General features: G+C 73.6%; 3 protein-coding genes across 3 annotated transcripts; 2 read left to right on the top strand and 1 right to left on the bottom strand.

Annotated features, from left to right (window-relative positions):
• Positions 1-1703: 1703 nt before the first annotated feature.
• On the bottom strand, positions 1704-7983 carry AURANDRAFT_63247 (hypothetical protein; the record flags this gene model as incomplete). The annotated part of the gene is made up of 3 exons (XM_009037503.1): positions 1704-6623; positions 6916-6988; positions 7469-7983. The coding sequence occupies 3 exons, from the start codon at positions 7981-7983 to the stop codon at positions 1704-1706; spliced, it is 5508 nt and encodes a 1835-aa protein (XP_009035751.1).
• Positions 7984-8602: 619 nt separating this feature from the next.
• AURANDRAFT_16246 (hypothetical protein) lies at positions 8603-9037 on the top strand (the record flags this gene model as incomplete). Its single annotated transcript, XM_009037383.1, has 1 exon — positions 8603-9037. A coding segment is annotated over one exon (435 nt), but the record flags the coding sequence as incomplete, so codon positions are not given.
• Positions 9038-10180: 1143 nt separating this feature from the next.
• On the top strand, positions 10181-16857 carry AURANDRAFT_63249 (hypothetical protein; the record flags this gene model as incomplete). The annotated part of the gene is made up of 3 exons (XM_009037384.1): positions 10181-12343; positions 12669-13606; positions 15918-16857. 3 exons carry the CDS (start codon positions 10181-10183, stop codon positions 16855-16857), a joined length of 4041 nt encoding a protein of 1346 aa, XP_009035632.1.
• Positions 16858-17051: the final 194 nt, after the last annotated feature.

The raw sequence follows: 17051 nt of genomic DNA on the forward strand, positions 1-17051 counted from the left end.
GCCATGCGTCCCGCGCGCGCGGACTGGTCCGGCGGCCATTTTCGCACGCCCCTGGAGCCGCTCAAGCCCTTCCCGAACACGCAGTCCTGCCTGGGCCACTACTCCAAGGCGTCCATCGACCGCACGCTGCTGCGGGACCACGAGCTGCCGCGGAGCTGGCCGAGCGAGACCGTGCGCATCCCCGAGTACCCCATGGCGAAGGAGCCGCCGAGCCCCGCGGACGACCGGTTCCCGTGGCTGCCCTTCGAGCGCGAGTCCGTCGACGAGCTGCGCTTCTCCAACCTGCTGGAGAGTCTGAACCGGCGCTACGGCACGGGCTCGCGCGCGGGGGGCGGGCGGCGGCGGTCGACGATGCGCATCAGCAAGGGCGACCGCGACGACACCACAAACTACGAGGCGGTGGCCGAGACGTCCGCGTCCCCGCGGAAGAAGAAGGCCTTCCGCTTCGGCGACCCGGCCCAGAACCGGCTGCGGGACGCCGACTCGCTCAAGCGCATGCAGAGCTGGCTCGCCTGCGAGAAGGTCGACGGCGGCCGGACGAAGTACGGCGACGCGACGGATTTGAGGATGGCGCACTGGATCGAGGCGCACGTCGAGCGCGTCGAGGCCGAGGCCCAGGCCCGCGCCCTCGAGGAGGCGGCGAAGCAGAACAAGTACCGCCGCGCGTCCCACTACGGCAACATCATGGACAAGGCCGACGGCGCCGCCGTCATGTCGGGCTACGCGGGCAACACGCTGTCGATGACGTCGGACCCGACGGGCCTCCCCGCGGCCATGAAGGCCGAGAAGCGCCGCACGATGGCCTACGTGAAGACGTAAGGGGTTTGGCAGGTCTAGAGGCTTTGGGTCGTTGAAGGTTGTATTGAATGCTAGTTGCACTCAAATCATCCGACTGGCAAAAACCATCCTCGGCTCCTCGTCATACGCGGAGCCGCTGGCCTGGGCGACGCGCGGCGACGTCGACGACGACCACGGCGCGGGCCACGACATCGCCCTCGCCCAGCGCGCCGACATCCGGCGCCTCCAGTCCATCAAGTTCCACCGCTCGCCCCCCGTGCAGAGCGCGGCGTAAAAAGAAGAGATGCTCGAGGACGGCGCCGCCGACGAGACGGACGCCCTCGTGACGGCCCTGACCAAGTCGAAGCTCCAGCGCTCCGGGCCGAGCTTCGAGCCGACGTCCAACCCCAAGGTGACCCGCTACTACGACACCGACGACGACGACGACTACATCGAGGTCGAGGAGGTCGAGCTCAGCGCCGAGGAGCTCAAGGCCATGCGCGGCCCCTTCGGCCTGCCGCAGCGCAACGCGGAGCGCCGGTCGCCGCCGCAGCGGCGCCCGCCCGGCGAGCTCGCGGCGATGCGCGGCACCTTCGACCTGCTCCGCCGCCGGTCGGGCCTCGCGCCCGCGCCGGGCCGCCTCGTCCTCGACGGGAACCCGCTGCGGTCGCGGCGCCTCGCGGGCCGCTCGCGGAGCCGCTCGCGGAGCCGGAGCCGGGACCGCGAGGAGGAGTGCTGCATGTCCGACGGCGACGACGACGACCGCGGCGACGCCGCGTTCCTCACGGCCTGGCCCGAGGCGCCGACGCCGGCGCCGAGCGTCGCCGAGCCCAAGGAGCCCGAGTCGGCCGAGGGGCCCCGGCTCCGGCGCGCCCACACCCACTAACAGTTTTGCGGAACGCGCGCCGCGGAGTCGCCTGAGCTTCTTAGACCGAGCCGTCGGAGACGTCCGGCAGCTTGACGCCCGGCTTCACGTCTCCCAATCGCGCGAGCGCCGCGGCCGTGAGCGCCTGGGGCCCCGCGGGCCCGGCCGCGGCGCCGAGGCGCGACTGGTCCGGCGGCGGCTCCTGGAAGAACGCCGCGGCCTTGCCGCGGCGGTCGGCCGCCGCGGCTTCGAGGTGCGGCGCGGACACGTGCGCGGTCTGCGGGTTCGCCGGCTCCGGGTCGTCGGCCGTGTCCGCGGCGTCGTCGGCGATCAGCTCGTCGACGTGGGCCCGGAGGCACGTGTCGAAGGCCTCGCGGCGCCCGCTCTGGACGTACTCGCCCGCGGGCCCGCAGTCGACGCCGTAGCCGCCCTCGAGCACGGACACGACGCGCCCGCAGCAGTTCCGCCGCGCCCAGTCGACGCAGGCCCGCGTGAGGTCGCCGTAGTCCGACGCGTCGAAGCGGCCCAGGTCCACGGGGTCGCGCTTGTGCGCGTCGAAGCCGCTGCTCAGGATGAGCAGGTCCGGGCGGAAGCCGTCCAAGGCCTTCAACACTTTCGGCATGGCGTAGGCGTGGCACCACTCGGCGGTCATGGGCTCCTCGTAGGCGTGGGGCAGGTTGAGCACGCCCGGGTGGTCCGGGACCTCGCGCTTGCCGCTGCCCGGGTAGACGTCGCGGCCGCACGCGTGCAGCGACAGGTACATGAACCGCGGGTCGCACGTCCGCGCGAGCACGTCCTCCGTGCCGTTGCCGTGGTGCACGTCGAAGTCGAAGACGGCGACGCGCTGGAGCCCCCGCTCGTGGGCCGCGTACTTGGCGCCGAGCGCCGCGTGGTTGAGGATGCAGTAGCCGTTCGACTCCGCGCCTAAAGCGTTCACGGACGCGCCCGCGTGGTGGCCCGGGGGCCGCACGGCGCAGAGCGCGTTCTTCGCCTCGCCGGAGACGACGGCGTCCACGGCCTGGAGGACCGCCGCCGACGCGGCCAGGGACGCGTCCCAGGTGTGGCGGTTGCCGCACGTGTCCTCGTCCTCGCCGCCAAAGAGCATCGTCGCGTTCGTCTTGAGGTCGAGGCACCGCCGCCGCACGGCCGACACGTAGACGCGCGAGTGCGCGTACGATAACAGCGCCGTGGCCCGCCCCAAATAGCCCTCGTGGACGCTCCGCTCGACCCAGAGCCTCGTCGGGTGCCGCAGCGCGGCGGCCTCGACGACGGCCGCGGCGGCGACGGCGCGCCGGCTCTGCTCCATGCAGTAGACCTTGGTCTCGTGGAGGCGGCAGCGCCGGTCGTAGATGGCCAGGGTCCGCGGCCGCCGCGCGCCGGCCCACTCGTAGGCCGGCAGGTCCGCGTCCGCGTCCTCGCGGTCCGCCTCGGGCGCCTCCGTCGCCTCTTCGTCGGAGCGGCTCCGGAGCTTCTTCCGCGCGGGCAGGCCCCGGGCCGCGGGCCGCGCGACGCCGCCGACGACGCGGCCCTGGATGACGCCCTTGGCCGCGAACCAGGACCGGCGGAGGCTCGCCAAATCGCGGCGGCCGGACCGCGCGTGCTCGAGCTGGCGGCTCGCGGACGCGACGCGCGCCTCGGCCGCGGCGACGCGGTCCCGCGTCGGCGACCCGCCGACGCCCGCGGCCTGGGCCGCGACGACCTTCGTGAGGATGAGCTCCGCGTCGTTGTGGGCCGTCGCCGCGGCCGCGCACGCGTCGCGGAGCGCCGCGTCGTCCTTGTTGACGAGCTGCTGCACGCAGCGGTCGACCTTCTCGAGCACCTCGAGCACGGCGACGCGCTCGCGCCGCGCGCGGCGCAGGTCGCGGTCGTCGGCGCCCTCGTCGCTCCGCGGGCTCGCGTCGTCGTCGCCGCTCGAGCCGCCGCCGCCGTCGTCGTCGGACGCGCCGTCGCGCTCGCGCTTCTTGCGCCTGCGCGCCACGAGGCCTAAGGCCCGGCCCCGCTTCGCGCAGGCCGCGGCCTGGGCCGCCGCCGACGACAGCGCCAGCGTCTCGAGGTCGCCGAGGAGCGCCGCGACCTCGCGCTCGGCCATGTCCTCGAGGACGTCGGTGGGCCGCGCGGACGCGCGCGCGAGCCCGGCCCGCGACCGGTCCGCGCCGCGCGCGGCGAGGTAGAGCCAGAGCTCCGGCGCCACGTGGCGCGCCGAGGACCCCGCCGCCGGGCCGCCGCGGTGCCGGTCCGCGTCGTGCTTCGCCAAGAGCGCGCGCTTCGTCTGCGACGACGCCTTGTGGCAGCGGTCGCCGCAGTCCTCGACGTCGTCGCCCGCGCCGAGGTAGACCAAAGGCCTCGACCCGTCGACGGGCGCGTCCTCGGGGGGCGCGAGGCTCGGGCAGTCGCGGCGCGACGCGCGGTCGAAGGCGGCCGCGTCGAAGAGCCGGTTGTGCGCGTCGTCGCCCAAATGGTCGCTGCCCTCGGAGAAGGGCCCGTGCGCCGGCGGCTTCGGCTGGGACGGCGCCGCGGGCTGGTCCAACGCCGCGGGCCGCACGGGCGGCGGCGGCGGCGGCGGCGGCGAGTCGCCGCGGTCGAGCGCGCGCTTCGCCAGACGCGCGTCGCGGTCCGCGCGGCCGCCGCCGTCGCCGGTCGCCGGCGGCCGCGGCGCCTCGCCGGCCGGCGTGTTGGACCGCGGCCGGCCCCGGGGCGCCGGCTCGTCCCGGGCGTCGCTGCCCAGCGCCCGCGGCGACGCCTTGGCCGACCCCCGGGGCGCCGCGGCCCGCGAGCTCCCGGGCACGCCGCGGCAGGACTTCTCGTGCGCGACGCGCGCGGGCGGGTGCGTGAAGCCCCGGCCGCAGCCCTTGCGGCAGAGGAGGGCCGAGCCGGCGGCCGCCGGCGGCGGCGTGCGCTGGCGCGGGCTCGCGAGCTTCGGCGCGGGCTCGCAGCGCGGCGGCTTCTGCACGATCTTCGGCGGCGGCGGCTCGGCGCGCGGGCTCGGCGGCTTCGGCGGCGGCGGGCTCGGCGGCTTCGGCGGCGGGCTCGGCGGCTTCGCCGGCTCGGCGCGCGGGCTCGGCGGCTTCGGCGCCTCGTCGGCGCGCGGGCTCGGCAGCCTCGGGGCTTTCGCGGCGCGCGGGCTCGGCGGCTTCCGCGACCGCGACCGCGGGCTGCCCGGCTTGCCCGCCGGGGGCCGCTCGCGCGGCGACGCGGGCGGCATCTGGCCGCTCAGACTCCGGTCCGACGCGCGGCGCTTCAGGAGCCCCGCGGACGACAGCGGCTGCACGGGCTTCATGTTCTGCACCGGCGACGGCTCGCGCTCCTTCTTGAAGTAGGGGCAGTCGGCCGTCTCGTGCGCGCCGTCGCACTTGTCGCAGCGCGGGCCGCCCGCGGCCGTCGCGGGCGGCGGCGCCTCCGCCGCCTCGTCGTCGTCGTCCTCGGCGGCCGCCTCGGCCTCCTCGGAGATGGCGTCGTCGGACGACGACGGCGACGCCGCGCGCGCGGTCTTGGGCCGCTTCGCGCTCCGCTCGTCGTCGTCGCCGTCGACGTCCATGGCCGCGGGCGCCGCCGCCGCCGCCGCCGCCTCCTCGTCGTCCTCCTCCGCGGCCGCGGGCGCCGCGTCGGCGTCGTCCATCGCCGCGTCGTCGTCCGCGGCGGGCGGCGCGTCGTCGTCGTCGCGCTCCATCGGTGCCTCGCCGCCGCTGTCCTCCTCGCCGCCGTCCTTGGACTCGGCGGCGCGCGCGACCTCCGGGTTGTCCTTTGGGCTCGCGGGCGGGCTCTCCGACGACGCCTTCGACGACCGCGCCTCCGAGTCCTCCTCGGTGACGTCGGCCGCCGGCAGCGCCTCCAGCGTCGGCGACGCGGGCCGGAAGACCGACGGCGGCAAGGCCTCCGCCTCGGCCGGTGCGCCGTCGCGCCGCACGGCGTCCCGGAACGCGCGCTCGTCGAAGTCGCCCGGGCCGGACCGCGCGCCGAGGAGCGCCGCGACGTCCGCGCGTTCCCGCGCCGTCGGCGGCTCGCGCGGCGCCTTTTGGGGCGACGCGACGCCCTTCTTCGCGGCGGACGCCGACGGGCTCGGCGACCCGCCGCCGAGCGAATTCCGCGGCGATCCGATGGACCGGACGGAGTTGGACCGCTCGCGGCCCATGTTTCCGAACTCCGCGGCGACGGGCCGCTTCTCCGGCGGGCCGTCCAGCGGCGAGATCGACGACCGGCCCAGGCCCCGGGGCCGGCCGGCGTCCAAGTCCGCGCCCACGAGGGACCGCGGCAGGTCCGCGAGCACGAGGTCGCCGGGCGTCTTCGTGACGATCTCGTACCACGGCAGCGTGAGCACGACGCTCGGGTAGTTGACGACGTCGACGTGCGCCGTGGACACGTCGCGCGGCGGGTCGCGCTTCTTGTCCCGGGGCGACGCGGACGAGTTGCCGTAGGCCTCCGCGAGGCGCGCGCGACGCCGCTCCCAGCCCTCGGCGTCGCGCGGCCCGTCGCGGGGCTCGCTCGACGCGCCGAGGTGGGACGCCGCGTAGCCCGACAGCGCGCCCGCGATGCGCAGCGCGTCGCGGAAGCGGCCCGCGGCGACGTCCGCGGCGGGCGCCGGCGTCGACGGGGGCGCCGGGTCGGAGCCCGCGAGGGGCCGGACGTGCGTCGCCTTCGCGGGCGCGGGCTCCAGCTCGAACATGCGCGCGACGCCGTCGTCGGCGAGGTGCTCGGACCACCAGGGCCGGAGGAAGACGACGGCGACGTGGTCGAACTTGGGCCGGTGCTTCGCGAGCGTCGTCGCGTAGTATTCCAGGTACTCCTCGATGGAGATCGCGCGCGCGGGCCACCACTGCGGGTGGTCCCTGCCGACGGCGCCGCGGTCCGCGCCGTAGCGGTCCACGAGGATGCGCTCCGCGACGGCGGACCGCGCCAGGAGGAGCCCGTCGCTCGGCCAGCCGTCCGTGAGGAGCGCGTTCGGGTACGTCTCGCCCGCGACGCGCCGCACGCCGCCGCCGAGCACCTAAAGATGGGCGGGGTTCGATGGGGATGGGATGCGGGGGGTCCGGGGGGCCGGGCGCCGCCGGGAGGCTGCGGGAACCGGGCCGGGCCGGGAAGGCGCGGCGACTGTTCCCCGCGGCCGCCCGACGTCGCGGCGCGCGGCGACCCGGCGTCCCGGGCCCGCGTCCGAGGCCTTCGGCGCGACCCCGCGGGCGCTTCGAACGGATCCGGGCGCCCGGCGCGCCGCGAGCCAGCTCCCCGCTCTCTCCGACTTTTTGGCGGCGAAGAACGGGAAACCCCGTCGACGTCCGGACGCGGGGAAGCGCGAGCCGTCGCAGCTCGTCCGGCGGCAGCGTCTTCTCCTGTTCGCCCTCGGGCGTGTCGCGGCTGTCGTACATGAATTTGGGGTAGAGGGACTGCGTCTGCGGCTGCGCCGGCTGCGGCGGCGCCTCGGCGTCGTCCGGGGCTTCGTCGGCTGGTTTCGCCTCGTCGCCCGCCATCACGGGACACGGGGTCGCCTTTCCAGCGTTCGCGGCGCGGCGGCGGACCGTCAGGCCAGCCGAACTGGCTGCAGGCTGTGCTCAGTGAGAGGCTCGCAGGCTTGCGGCACCTGGAGGCGACCACTGCTCGACTGTTTAGGCACTTTTGACCCCGGTTCTCGATGTTGCAAGTTCAAGTTCAGTGCCGCGCGCGGCGCGCCTCTCACGTCGTCCCGCCCGCACACCTGCGCCTCCCCCACCCCCTCAGCCGATCGGAACTCAGGCACAGTGCCACCACACCGAGGGAAAAAAAATCGAGTCGGAACGAAGGGGACAGTTAACATGGTCGCGCGCGCCGCCGGCGCGCGTTCGCGGGCCGCGGGCTCACTGCGAGCCCGCGGACGACACGAGGGACGCGGGCTGGGCCGGCGCGGGCTGGGCCGGCGCCTGGGCTTGGTGGAGACAGGTCGGGAGCAGGGAGACGAACTCCCGGAGCAGGTCGGGCTGGTCGTTGAGGAGCTCCCGCAGCTGCGTCACCGTGTCGAGCGCGTCGCCGCCCTGCGACTGGAAGGTGCGGACGACGACGGCGAAGGTGGAGAAGACGGGCGACCCCTTGGGGTAGACAGCCGTGAGCTGGGCGACGAAGCGCTTCGCCCGGCGCACGAAGGACACGGAGTCCGCGGGCAGCCCCGCGACCGAACTCGCCGGCAGGTCCAGGTCGAGCCAGCTCTCGTCGGCGTCCTTGTCGCTCCGCGACGCGCGGCTCGCCTTGTCGCTGTCCGACGACCCCGCGTGACGCTTCGCCGTCGAGCTGTCGTCGCCCCCGGGCGACGCGCGGCGCAGCCGCCGTTTCTTCGGCGGCAGGGGCTCCTCGGCCTCCTCGGGGGCGTTCGTCGGCGCCATCGCGGCCTTGGGCGGCGCCAGGGTGCGATGAAAACGAGCGACGAGAGCCGCCGCCGCGCGAAGGTCGAGGGAGCGCCCTTTCCGACGCGTTCGGGCTGCCTCAGCCTTTTTTTATCGCAAGAGCAAAGCGCGAGGCCGTGAACAGACAGGGGTAAACATGGTTTGTTGAGATGCCGCTGGCGAGCGCTCATCGAGTCGGGAGAGCGCCCGCGGCTTCGGACGCTGCCGCTCACCCATGCTGACCGTCGTCAAAAAGCTCAAACAGTCGCTCACCGACTGGGTCCCGAAGGCCTTCGGCAGCGGCGCCTCCGACGCCTACGGCGAGCCCGAGGACGAGTTCCCCTACGTGCCGCCGCGGACGAAGCGCAAGTACATGGAGGAGCGCTGGACGGCCCTGCCGCCGCGGCGGCGCGCGAAGCGCCCCGCCGCGGACGCCGCCGCGACGCCGCCGCCGCCGCCGCCGCCGCCCGCGTCGGACGCGCCCGAGGAGCGGACCATCGCGGAGCGCCGCCGGGACAACGCCGCGTCGGTGCTCGCGGCCGTCAACGAGCGCGTCGCCGCGAACAAGGTCGCGCGGCCGTCCGTGCCGTCGGCGCCGGACAAGGTCTACGGCGGCGACTGGGAGCACCTGGACCACACGGCGGACGTCCAGTTCCACGCCTGGGGCGCCGACATGGACGCCGCGCTCGCGAACCTGGGCATGTGCTTCTTCGACTACGTCACCGAGCTGGGCGCCATCGACGTCGACCCGGACTGCGCCCAGGCCTTCGAGGTCACGGGCGTCGACATGCACAAGTTCGTCTTCCGCTTCCTCGACGAGCTCCTCTACCGCTTCGCGGCCGACGGCGTCGCGTGCCGGTCCGTCGCCGTCCGACTCACCCAGCGGCCCGCCGCGGACGGCTCGGGCCACTTCGTCGCGTCCGTGACGACGGCGGGCGAGAAGTTCGACCTCGCCAAGCACCCCCAGGGCACGGAGGTCAAGGCGATCACCTACTCGGCCATGCAGATCCACGAGAACGACGACAAGGCCGAGCTCTTCGTCATCGTCGATATCTAAGTCGCGAGCCTTCGTTCCTCGCGCCGCTCGGCGCCGCGGACGGCCCGCCGCGCCCGCGCGTCCTCGCGCGATCGTCGCCACCAGAGGGCCCAGAGGAACGCAGAGTCCCGGACCCAGTCCGCGCACCGCGACCGCGCCCTGGGCGCCCGGTCGTCGTCCTCGCGCGCGACGATGCGCGAGAGCCGCGCGATGTCGCGACGAAACTCGCGCTGCTGCTCCCAGTAGGCGTCGCTGTAGTCCAGGAGGAACTCGTCGCCGGCGCGCACGGCCGCCGTCGCGACGACGCCGAGATAAAGCCAGCCGTTGCAAGCGATCTGTGCGAACGCGCAGTTCGCCGGCCGGTCCTCCCGCCGCAGCAGCCCCCCGGCCTCGACGTCGCCGCGACCCTCGGCGAAGGGGTCCGCGCGGCCGTCGTTGATGCGACCGAGCGCGTTGCCGACGTAGCCGCTGGCGTCGACGGCCAGCGCGACGATCGCGTCCTCGGTCCCCGGCGCGAAGGACGCGCGGCCGACCTCGACGCAGTAGCTGTGGAGCCGCGCCGTGCGCTCCTCGCGCGCCAGCAGCTCCCCGGCGTCCGGGCGGCGGCCGCGGCGCGGGCCGGGCACGGGCCCGGACAGGAGCAGCCCCTCGCCGCGCGTGCACACTCTTCCCCCGTAGAAGCCGAGGAACGTGGCGGCGGCGACGTCGGCGCTCGCGCGCGCGCCGCGGCCGCAGCGCGCCGTCTCGAAGGTCTCGACGGCGGCGTGCACGGGGACCGCCGGCGCCGCGAGCAGCTCGTCGAGCAGCGCCGACCAGGTGACGGTATGTCCTCGCATGTCGACGACCGTCGCGAGATCGCTGTCGACGCGCGTGCCGCCGAAGACGCCGTTCGTTTGCCAGCGGCGGCGCACGGATTGCAATATGGGGCTGACGAGCTGGCAGCGGTCCATCGTTTAGAGCTGAAATGCTGCCCACGTCATGTAGCCCATGATGCAAGAATCGTCCAGGACAGACCGGTCCATCATTGATAGCTCAGCAAAATCTCGGCATGTAGCCCATCATATTGCATGTCAGGCCCAAGGTGCCGTCATCAATTTATTTTCTAGCAGTTTGAGAACGTTTGGTGGAGGGCAGCACCATGGGGCTGAAGCTAGAACGCAGATGATTGACGAGGCCAAGGGCATGGACGGCGACGACTCGCACGACGACGAGCCCGGGGTCGTCGTCCCCGAAGGCGTCGAGCTCGTCCCCCCGACGACGCCCCCGGCCCAGATCAGCGGCAGCAGCGGCACCCCGCGGAAGACCTGGCGGAGCTCGCGGTCCCCCTCGGTCCACCTGAAGCGCATGGCCACGAACGTGTCCAAGACCATCAACTCGACGCAGACCGTGGCCCAGGCCATGAGCGCCCAGGCGTCCCTGCGCGTCGCGCACGTGCAGCGCGGCGTCGGCCTGAACTGGGGCCGCTACAACGACACGGCCTGGTTCGTCATCGACCCCGAGGCGCGGTGGCGCGCGGTCTGGGACGGCGGCACGGCCATCCTGCTCCTCTACCTCGTCTTCGCCGTGCCCTACAGCATCGCGTTCCTCGACGGCGGCCTCGGCTGGTTCGAGTGGTTCGTGCTCGCGTGGTTCTCCCTCGACATCCTCATCAGCTTCGTGACGCCCTACGAGAAGGCGGGGCTCTACGTGACGAACCCGCGCTGGATCGCCTTCGAGTACTGCCGGACCTACTTCGCCATCGACTTTTTGTCGACGTTCCCCTTCGACGTCGTCGTCAACTCGACGGACAGCAACATGGCCGTCACGGGCAAGGCGCTGAAGCTGCCGCGCCTCGCCAAGACGCTGCGGGCGCTGAAGATGAGCAAGCTCATGAAGTTCTACCAGGTCGACGAGCTCCTGGGCCAGGTGCAGATCAACTTCCACATCTCGCCCGCGTTCATCAACCTCCTCGCGCTCGTCTTCGCGGCGCTCGTCATCAACCACTTCTTCGCCTGCGTCTGGTACATGATCGGCCTCCGGAAGTTCGACGACGACTGCGCCGACGGCGACGGGAACCGGGGGCGGCGCCACTGCACGTGGATGCAGACGGGCGGCTACAGCCCGCGCGACGGCAACTGGTACCTCTACACGACGTGCCTCTACTGGTCCCTCTCCACCGTGTCCACGGTGGGCTACGGCGACATCTCCGCGAACACGACGATGGAGAAGGTCTACACGATCGTCGTCATGATCACGGGCGTCGCGGGCTACGCGATGATGCTCCAGTCCATCGGCCGCCTCATGCAGTCCCACTCGTCGACGGCGACGACGTCGACGATCGCGCTGCGGGACTACTTGTACAAGCGCAACGTGCCCATGGACCTCTGCACGAAGATCTTCGACTACCTCTACCGCCACAACGCGATCCGCGCGTACAACAACGACAACAGCCAGGAGGTCGTCGCGTCGATCAACGACCTGCCCAAGCCCATCCGGCGGCGCCTGCGGCTCTACACGGAGCGGGCGACCATCGGCGCCATCCCCTGGTTCCAGCACCGGTCGTCGGACTTCGCGGCGGACGCGGTCGGCTTCCTGAAGCCGACGCTGTCCGCGCGGGGCGAGGTCGTCGGCGCCCAGGGCATCCGCGCCGAGGCGCTGTTCTTCGTCCAGTCCGGCGACCTCGCCGTCTACCCCGAGGGCACGAAGCGCCACCGCGTGTCGACGATCGGCGGAGCGCTCGACGAGCTCGAGGAGGAGGAGGCCGAGGGCATCCGCCCGCTTCTACGGTTCGGGCCGGGCGACAACTTCGGCGCGCCGGGCTGCTTCGTCGACGCCGTCTGGAAGCTCGAGATCATCGCGTGCAGCGACTGCGAGATCTCCGTCTTCCCGCGCGAGCACCTCCGGAGGCTGCTCGACGAGCCCGAGCACGCCCACCTCCTGCCCCAGTTCGAGTACGAGGCGCACCAGACCGTCCAGGCGGCGCCCTTCCTGTACGCGTTCCAGGACCCGGCGCACCAGCACGGCGTCGCGCGGCACGCGGGCGACTTCCGGAGCCCCCTCGGCGCCGCCCGCCGCGACGACGGCGCCGCGGGCCGGGACAACAGGGCCGCCAAGACGGCGCTCGACGTCGCCCGGTCCGACTCGGCCGTCGCCGTCGCGAACTTCCTGCGGGAGCACGTGCCCGCGGCCGCGCTCGCGTCCGGCGCGCCCGGCGCGGACGTCGTCAACGGCCTCATCGCCCTCGGCGACTACCACGAGCACCACTGGACCGTGTCCGGGACGAACCCGGGCCGCAACGCCGTCCGCGCGCAGTCCGCGATGGTCGCGACGACCGCGGACGCGAAAGTGGACGCGACGCCGCCGCCCTTCTGCGGCGTCGGGTGCGGCGGCGCGCCCTTCGGCGACGACGGCGACGGCGGCTACATGTGACCTCGCTCGCCGACCACCTCGATTCGTGACCACCTCGATTCCACCTCGCAACTCTCCTAAGTAAGCTCCTCGCTTACGTATACGGTAAGCAAACGTGAAGGAACCACCAAGTGAACCACCTGGATGCATATCTGCAAGCAGCCGAATGTTTTGGGATCCGACAAAATTCGACTGGGGCGATTGGGACGCAGCCCCGCGCGACGCAGCCCCGCGCGGCGGTGACACCACCACCATGGGGCAGTCGGCGTCCATGGCCGACTACCCCCTCTTCACCCCGCCGAAGCCGGAGCCGGCCAAGTCGAGCGAGAAGCCCATGAAGCTCCCGGCGAAGCAGCGGCCGCGCACGAAGAGCAAGCTCAAGCAGCGGCGCAAGCAGGCGCGCCACTTCGTCAAGGTGACCATGCGCAACGGCCTCACGAAGGTCCTGAAGAGCGCGACGAAGACGCTGCGCCTGGGCTGGTACGTGCGCAACTCGCGCCGGTCGAAGCACCGCTGGGAGCGGCCCTTCTACTTCGACGTCCGCGAGGCCGCGGCGAACGCCGCGGGCTTCAAGGAGCGCGTCGTCGGCCCGAGCTTCGTCCGCGGCGGCCAGGCCTTCTGCCTCGAGCTCTACCCCGGCGGCTTCCGCGAGGACTCGCGGCAGCACGTCGGCGCCTACCTGCGCTACCAGGGCGCGCAGAAGTGCGTCGAGCTCCGGTTCCGCGTGTCCGTCGTGAACCGCCTCGGCGGGCCGGAGATCGCCTGGCGGAGCGCCTTCATGCTCCTCGGGGCGCGGGCGGCGCCGGGGGAGAAGATCTTCACGAACTGGGGCACCGCGTCGCTCTGCCCCCGGTCGTGGCTCAGCGACCTCAAGCACCGGGGGCTCTGCGTCGACGGCGCCGTGCGCTTCCGCGTGGACATCATGTACGTCGGCGAGCGCGAGTCCGTGGACAACCAGATCGTGCGCATGGCCTCCGCGGACGCAGAGGGCTTCGGCGAGGCCGGCGGCGCGGGCGACGCGGCCTGCCTCGGGTCCGGCGTCCACCGGCGGGACTACGACGCGGCCCTCGAGCTCAAGTCGCCGCGCAACCCGCTCGCCCTCCGCGAGGAGACCAAGGAGCCGCCCGTGGACGTCGACGAGAGCCGCGTCACCTACAAGTTCGACGACCAGGGCGACGAGCCCCTCCTCGTCGACTTCGAGTTTTCTTAACACCGTCGTTCGCCATATGGTTTTTAACTAGAGTGCGACGTCGACGGCGTCGCCGGCGGCGTCGCCGGCGGCGCCGTCGCGCGGCGCGCCGGCCTCGCGCTCGACGTCCGCGACGTCGAGGAGGGGCGGCGGCTCGTCGGACGGCGCGCGACTGCGGTCCGGGCCCGGCGACTCCTGGGACATGCGGCGGACGAGCTTCAGGTCCGGCGTGTCGGCGCGGGAGACCGCGTCGCTCAGCGTCGCGCGCCGCTGCGCGTTCGACGTCACGAGGATGTGGAGCAGCTGCGTCTTCGCCCCCCGCTTGGTCTCGCGCGCGTCGTCGAGATCCGCGAGGGCCAGGGCCTGGGCCCGCGCGGCGTCGAGCAGATCCGCGCGAGCGACGCGCAGCGACCGCTCCGCGAGCTCCGCGCGCTTCTGCGCGCCGCGGACCTCCGCGGACGCGCGGCCCCGGGCCCGCGCCTGGGACCGGCAGGCCTGGAGCGGCACGAAGCCCCCGCGCCGGCCGGGCAGCGACCGGTCCCGCGACAGCGCGCTGGGGAAGAGGGACGCGAACCAGCCCAAATTCGTCCGGGGCTCGGGCGCGGACGCGGCGCGGCCGTTCAGCCGCCCGGGCGGCGCGAGCGCGGCCCGCGTCGGCCCGAACCGCGCGGCGGCGAGCAGCGAGTTGCCCGGCGGCGCCAGCGTCACGGCCGGCCGCGCGTCGCCGGAGGCGACGTCGTCGTCGTCGTCGAACGCGCGATCCTCCGCGGATTCGAGGCGCCGCGCGGCGACCGCGGAGCAGCGCCGCTTCTCGTCCACGAGGGCCCCGACGACGGCGCGCTGCTTCTCCAGCAACGACGTCGCCGCGGACACGCGGTCCAGCGTCTCCGCGGTGTCGCGCTCCGCGCGCTCGATGCGCGCCATGAGGCACGTCGCGTCCGTCCGCGCGATGTCGTCCAAAATCTCGAGCCGCGCGGCGAGCTCGGCGGCCGGCGCGTCGGCGAGGACGGCGTCGCCGTCGCCGCCGTAGCGCTCGAGCCAGGACTCGCCCGGCGGCCGGTCCGACTCGCCGCGCGAGAGCACGCACCGCTCCTCCAGCAGCGCGAAGCCGAACTGCTCCGCGAGGCCTCCCAACGTCTTCCGCGACACCTTGAACTCGCCGCAGGACGCCGCCACGAGACCCTCCACGCTCCCAAAGGTCGCCAGCACCTTCGACGCCAGGCCGTCGCGGTCCCGCAGGTACTTGCCCGCGGCGTCGAGGCTCATCCGACACAGCTCGTCGACCGCGGCCGACAGCAGCGCGAGCGACAGCCGGTAGACGGCCTTCCAGCCGTCGTGGAAGCAGGCGTCCCAGAGCCGCGGCAGCCAGGCGACGGGCGCGACGTACGCGAAGATTGTGAAGAACCACTGCGACGCCAGCACGTCCGGCGCGAGGCCGATGTCGCGAAAGTGCGCGCGCAGCCGCGGCAGGTGCGCCGACACGAGCCGGTCGAACTGGAAGACGCGCAGCTTCAGCTGGGGCATGCCCGGCCGCCAGAGCTCGCTGAGCTCGAGGCGGTTGTCGCGCGCCTTCCGCCGCCTCCGGCCGAGCTCGGCCGGGTGCGCGCCGTCGGCGAGCGCCGCCACGAGCCAGAACGTCCGCCGCTGGGCCCGCCGCTTCAGGACGCCGTTCGTCGGCTCCAGCGGCACGTCGTCGAGCGTGCCGCCGCGCACGTGCACCTCCAGCAAGGCGCCGGCGACGAGGTTCATGCCCTGGCAATAGGAAGTTTCGGCGTTCGCGTTCGCGAGCGCGACGAGCACGTCCGCCAGCAGATCCTGGCCGCCGCCGGCGACGTCGGGCGCGAAGAACGACCGCGACGCGAACGTGCGCCGGACGTCGCGCTTGATCTCGCCCTCGACGCCCTTGTCGCCGAGGCGCGCGAGCCCGCCGCGGCCCCGGTCGAGGCCCGCGCAGCGCTCGAAGTAGCCGCCGACGCCGGTCCCGTCGAGCCGCGCCAGGCGCCGCCGCCGGTTGCCCTCGACCTGGACGGCGTGCGCCCAGAACCGTTCGCGCGACGCGGCGCGCACGCGGCAGCGCGCCGCGCCGCCGATCGACTCGTACTGGTAGGAGCAGCCCCGCGACGCCGCGCGCACGTTACAAATCTCCTCGAGGTAGAGGTGCGACGTGATGATGCGCGCAGTGATGCCCGGCACCTCCAGCGGATGCCGCGGCTGGACGGCCTCGCCGCTCGGTGCCATCGTCTTCCGACGCCGCCGCTGGCGGAGCGCGCACGAATCGCACGATGGCTACGATGGCTGTGACGAGCCCATGCAATGTGCCAGGCTGTGGCGACTAGGAAGTAGCCCAATGCGCCGCGCGCAGACGGCGCTCCTGCTCCTGGGCGCACAACATCGGTGCTACGCGACGACGACGCGCCGCCGGGCGCAGCTCCGGAGCCTCGGCCGGCGCGCGTCCCTCGAGATCTCGCCGCACCAAGTCGAGCAACTCGTCGGCGCGCGCGACCACCTCGCCATCCCGAAGACGATCTTCGTGAACATGGTGCGGGCGGACGCGGCCCACTTCGAGGCCGTCGCCGCGGCCTGCGAGGCGCTGCGCGCCGCGGGCCTCGAGGCCGTGCCGCACGTTCCGGCGTCGCGCTTCGACGACGACGCGCACGCCGGCCGCGTGCTCGACGAGCTGTCCGCCGCGGGCGCCACGTCGGCGCTCGTCGTCGCCGGCAACGACTTCGACGGCTCGGCGCCGGACGTCGACGCCGTCGCGGCGCTCGCGCGAAAGCGAGGATTCCGGTGCCTCTTCGCGGGCTTCCCCGAGGGCCACCCGCACGAGTCGTCCGGCGGCGCGCGCCTCGCCGCCAAGCTGGCGCCGGCGGGCGCCGGCGTCGTCACCCAGTTCGTCCGGGACCCGGCGGTCCTGGGCGAGTGGCTCGACGGCGCGCGGCCGGCGGCGGAGACGGTCTTCGTCGGCGTGCCCGGCCCCGCGACGCGGCGCCGGCTCGCGCAGATGGCGGCGCTGTGCGGCGTCGGGCCGTCGGTGTATGTCGATGCCTACGACGTCGACGACGACGACGACGACGGCGACGACGCGTTGCTCGCGCCCGCCGCGGACGTGGGCGCGCTCGCGGACTACCTCGGCTCGAGCGAGGGCAACGTGCGGCTGCACGTGTACCCGTTCGGCGGGCTGGACGCGGCGCTCGTCTTCCTGGATGCCCTGGCGTCCAAGGGCATCCTCTGGGAGCCGGGCGGCTTCGGCGCGGGGGGCTAAGCGTGATTAGGAGTCGCGGTCGCCGCGCCAGAACGCGATCGTGTGCGTGAAGATGTCGTCGGGGGCCTGGACGAAGAGGCGCTCGTGCAAAGGGTAGGTCGACGACGGCGGCGCGCGGCCGCCCTTGCGGAGCGACGAAAGCTCTCGGCGGAGCGCGTGGAGCTCGAGGCGCGGCGCGTCGACGTAACTCCGCC

The sequence above is a fragment of the Aureococcus anophagefferens genome, assembly GCF_000186865.1.
Source record: "Aureococcus anophagefferens unplaced genomic scaffold AURANscaffold_6, whole genome shotgun sequence".
NCBI classification, from domain to species: Eukaryota; class Pelagophyceae; order Pelagomonadales; family Pelagomonadaceae; genus Aureococcus; species Aureococcus anophagefferens.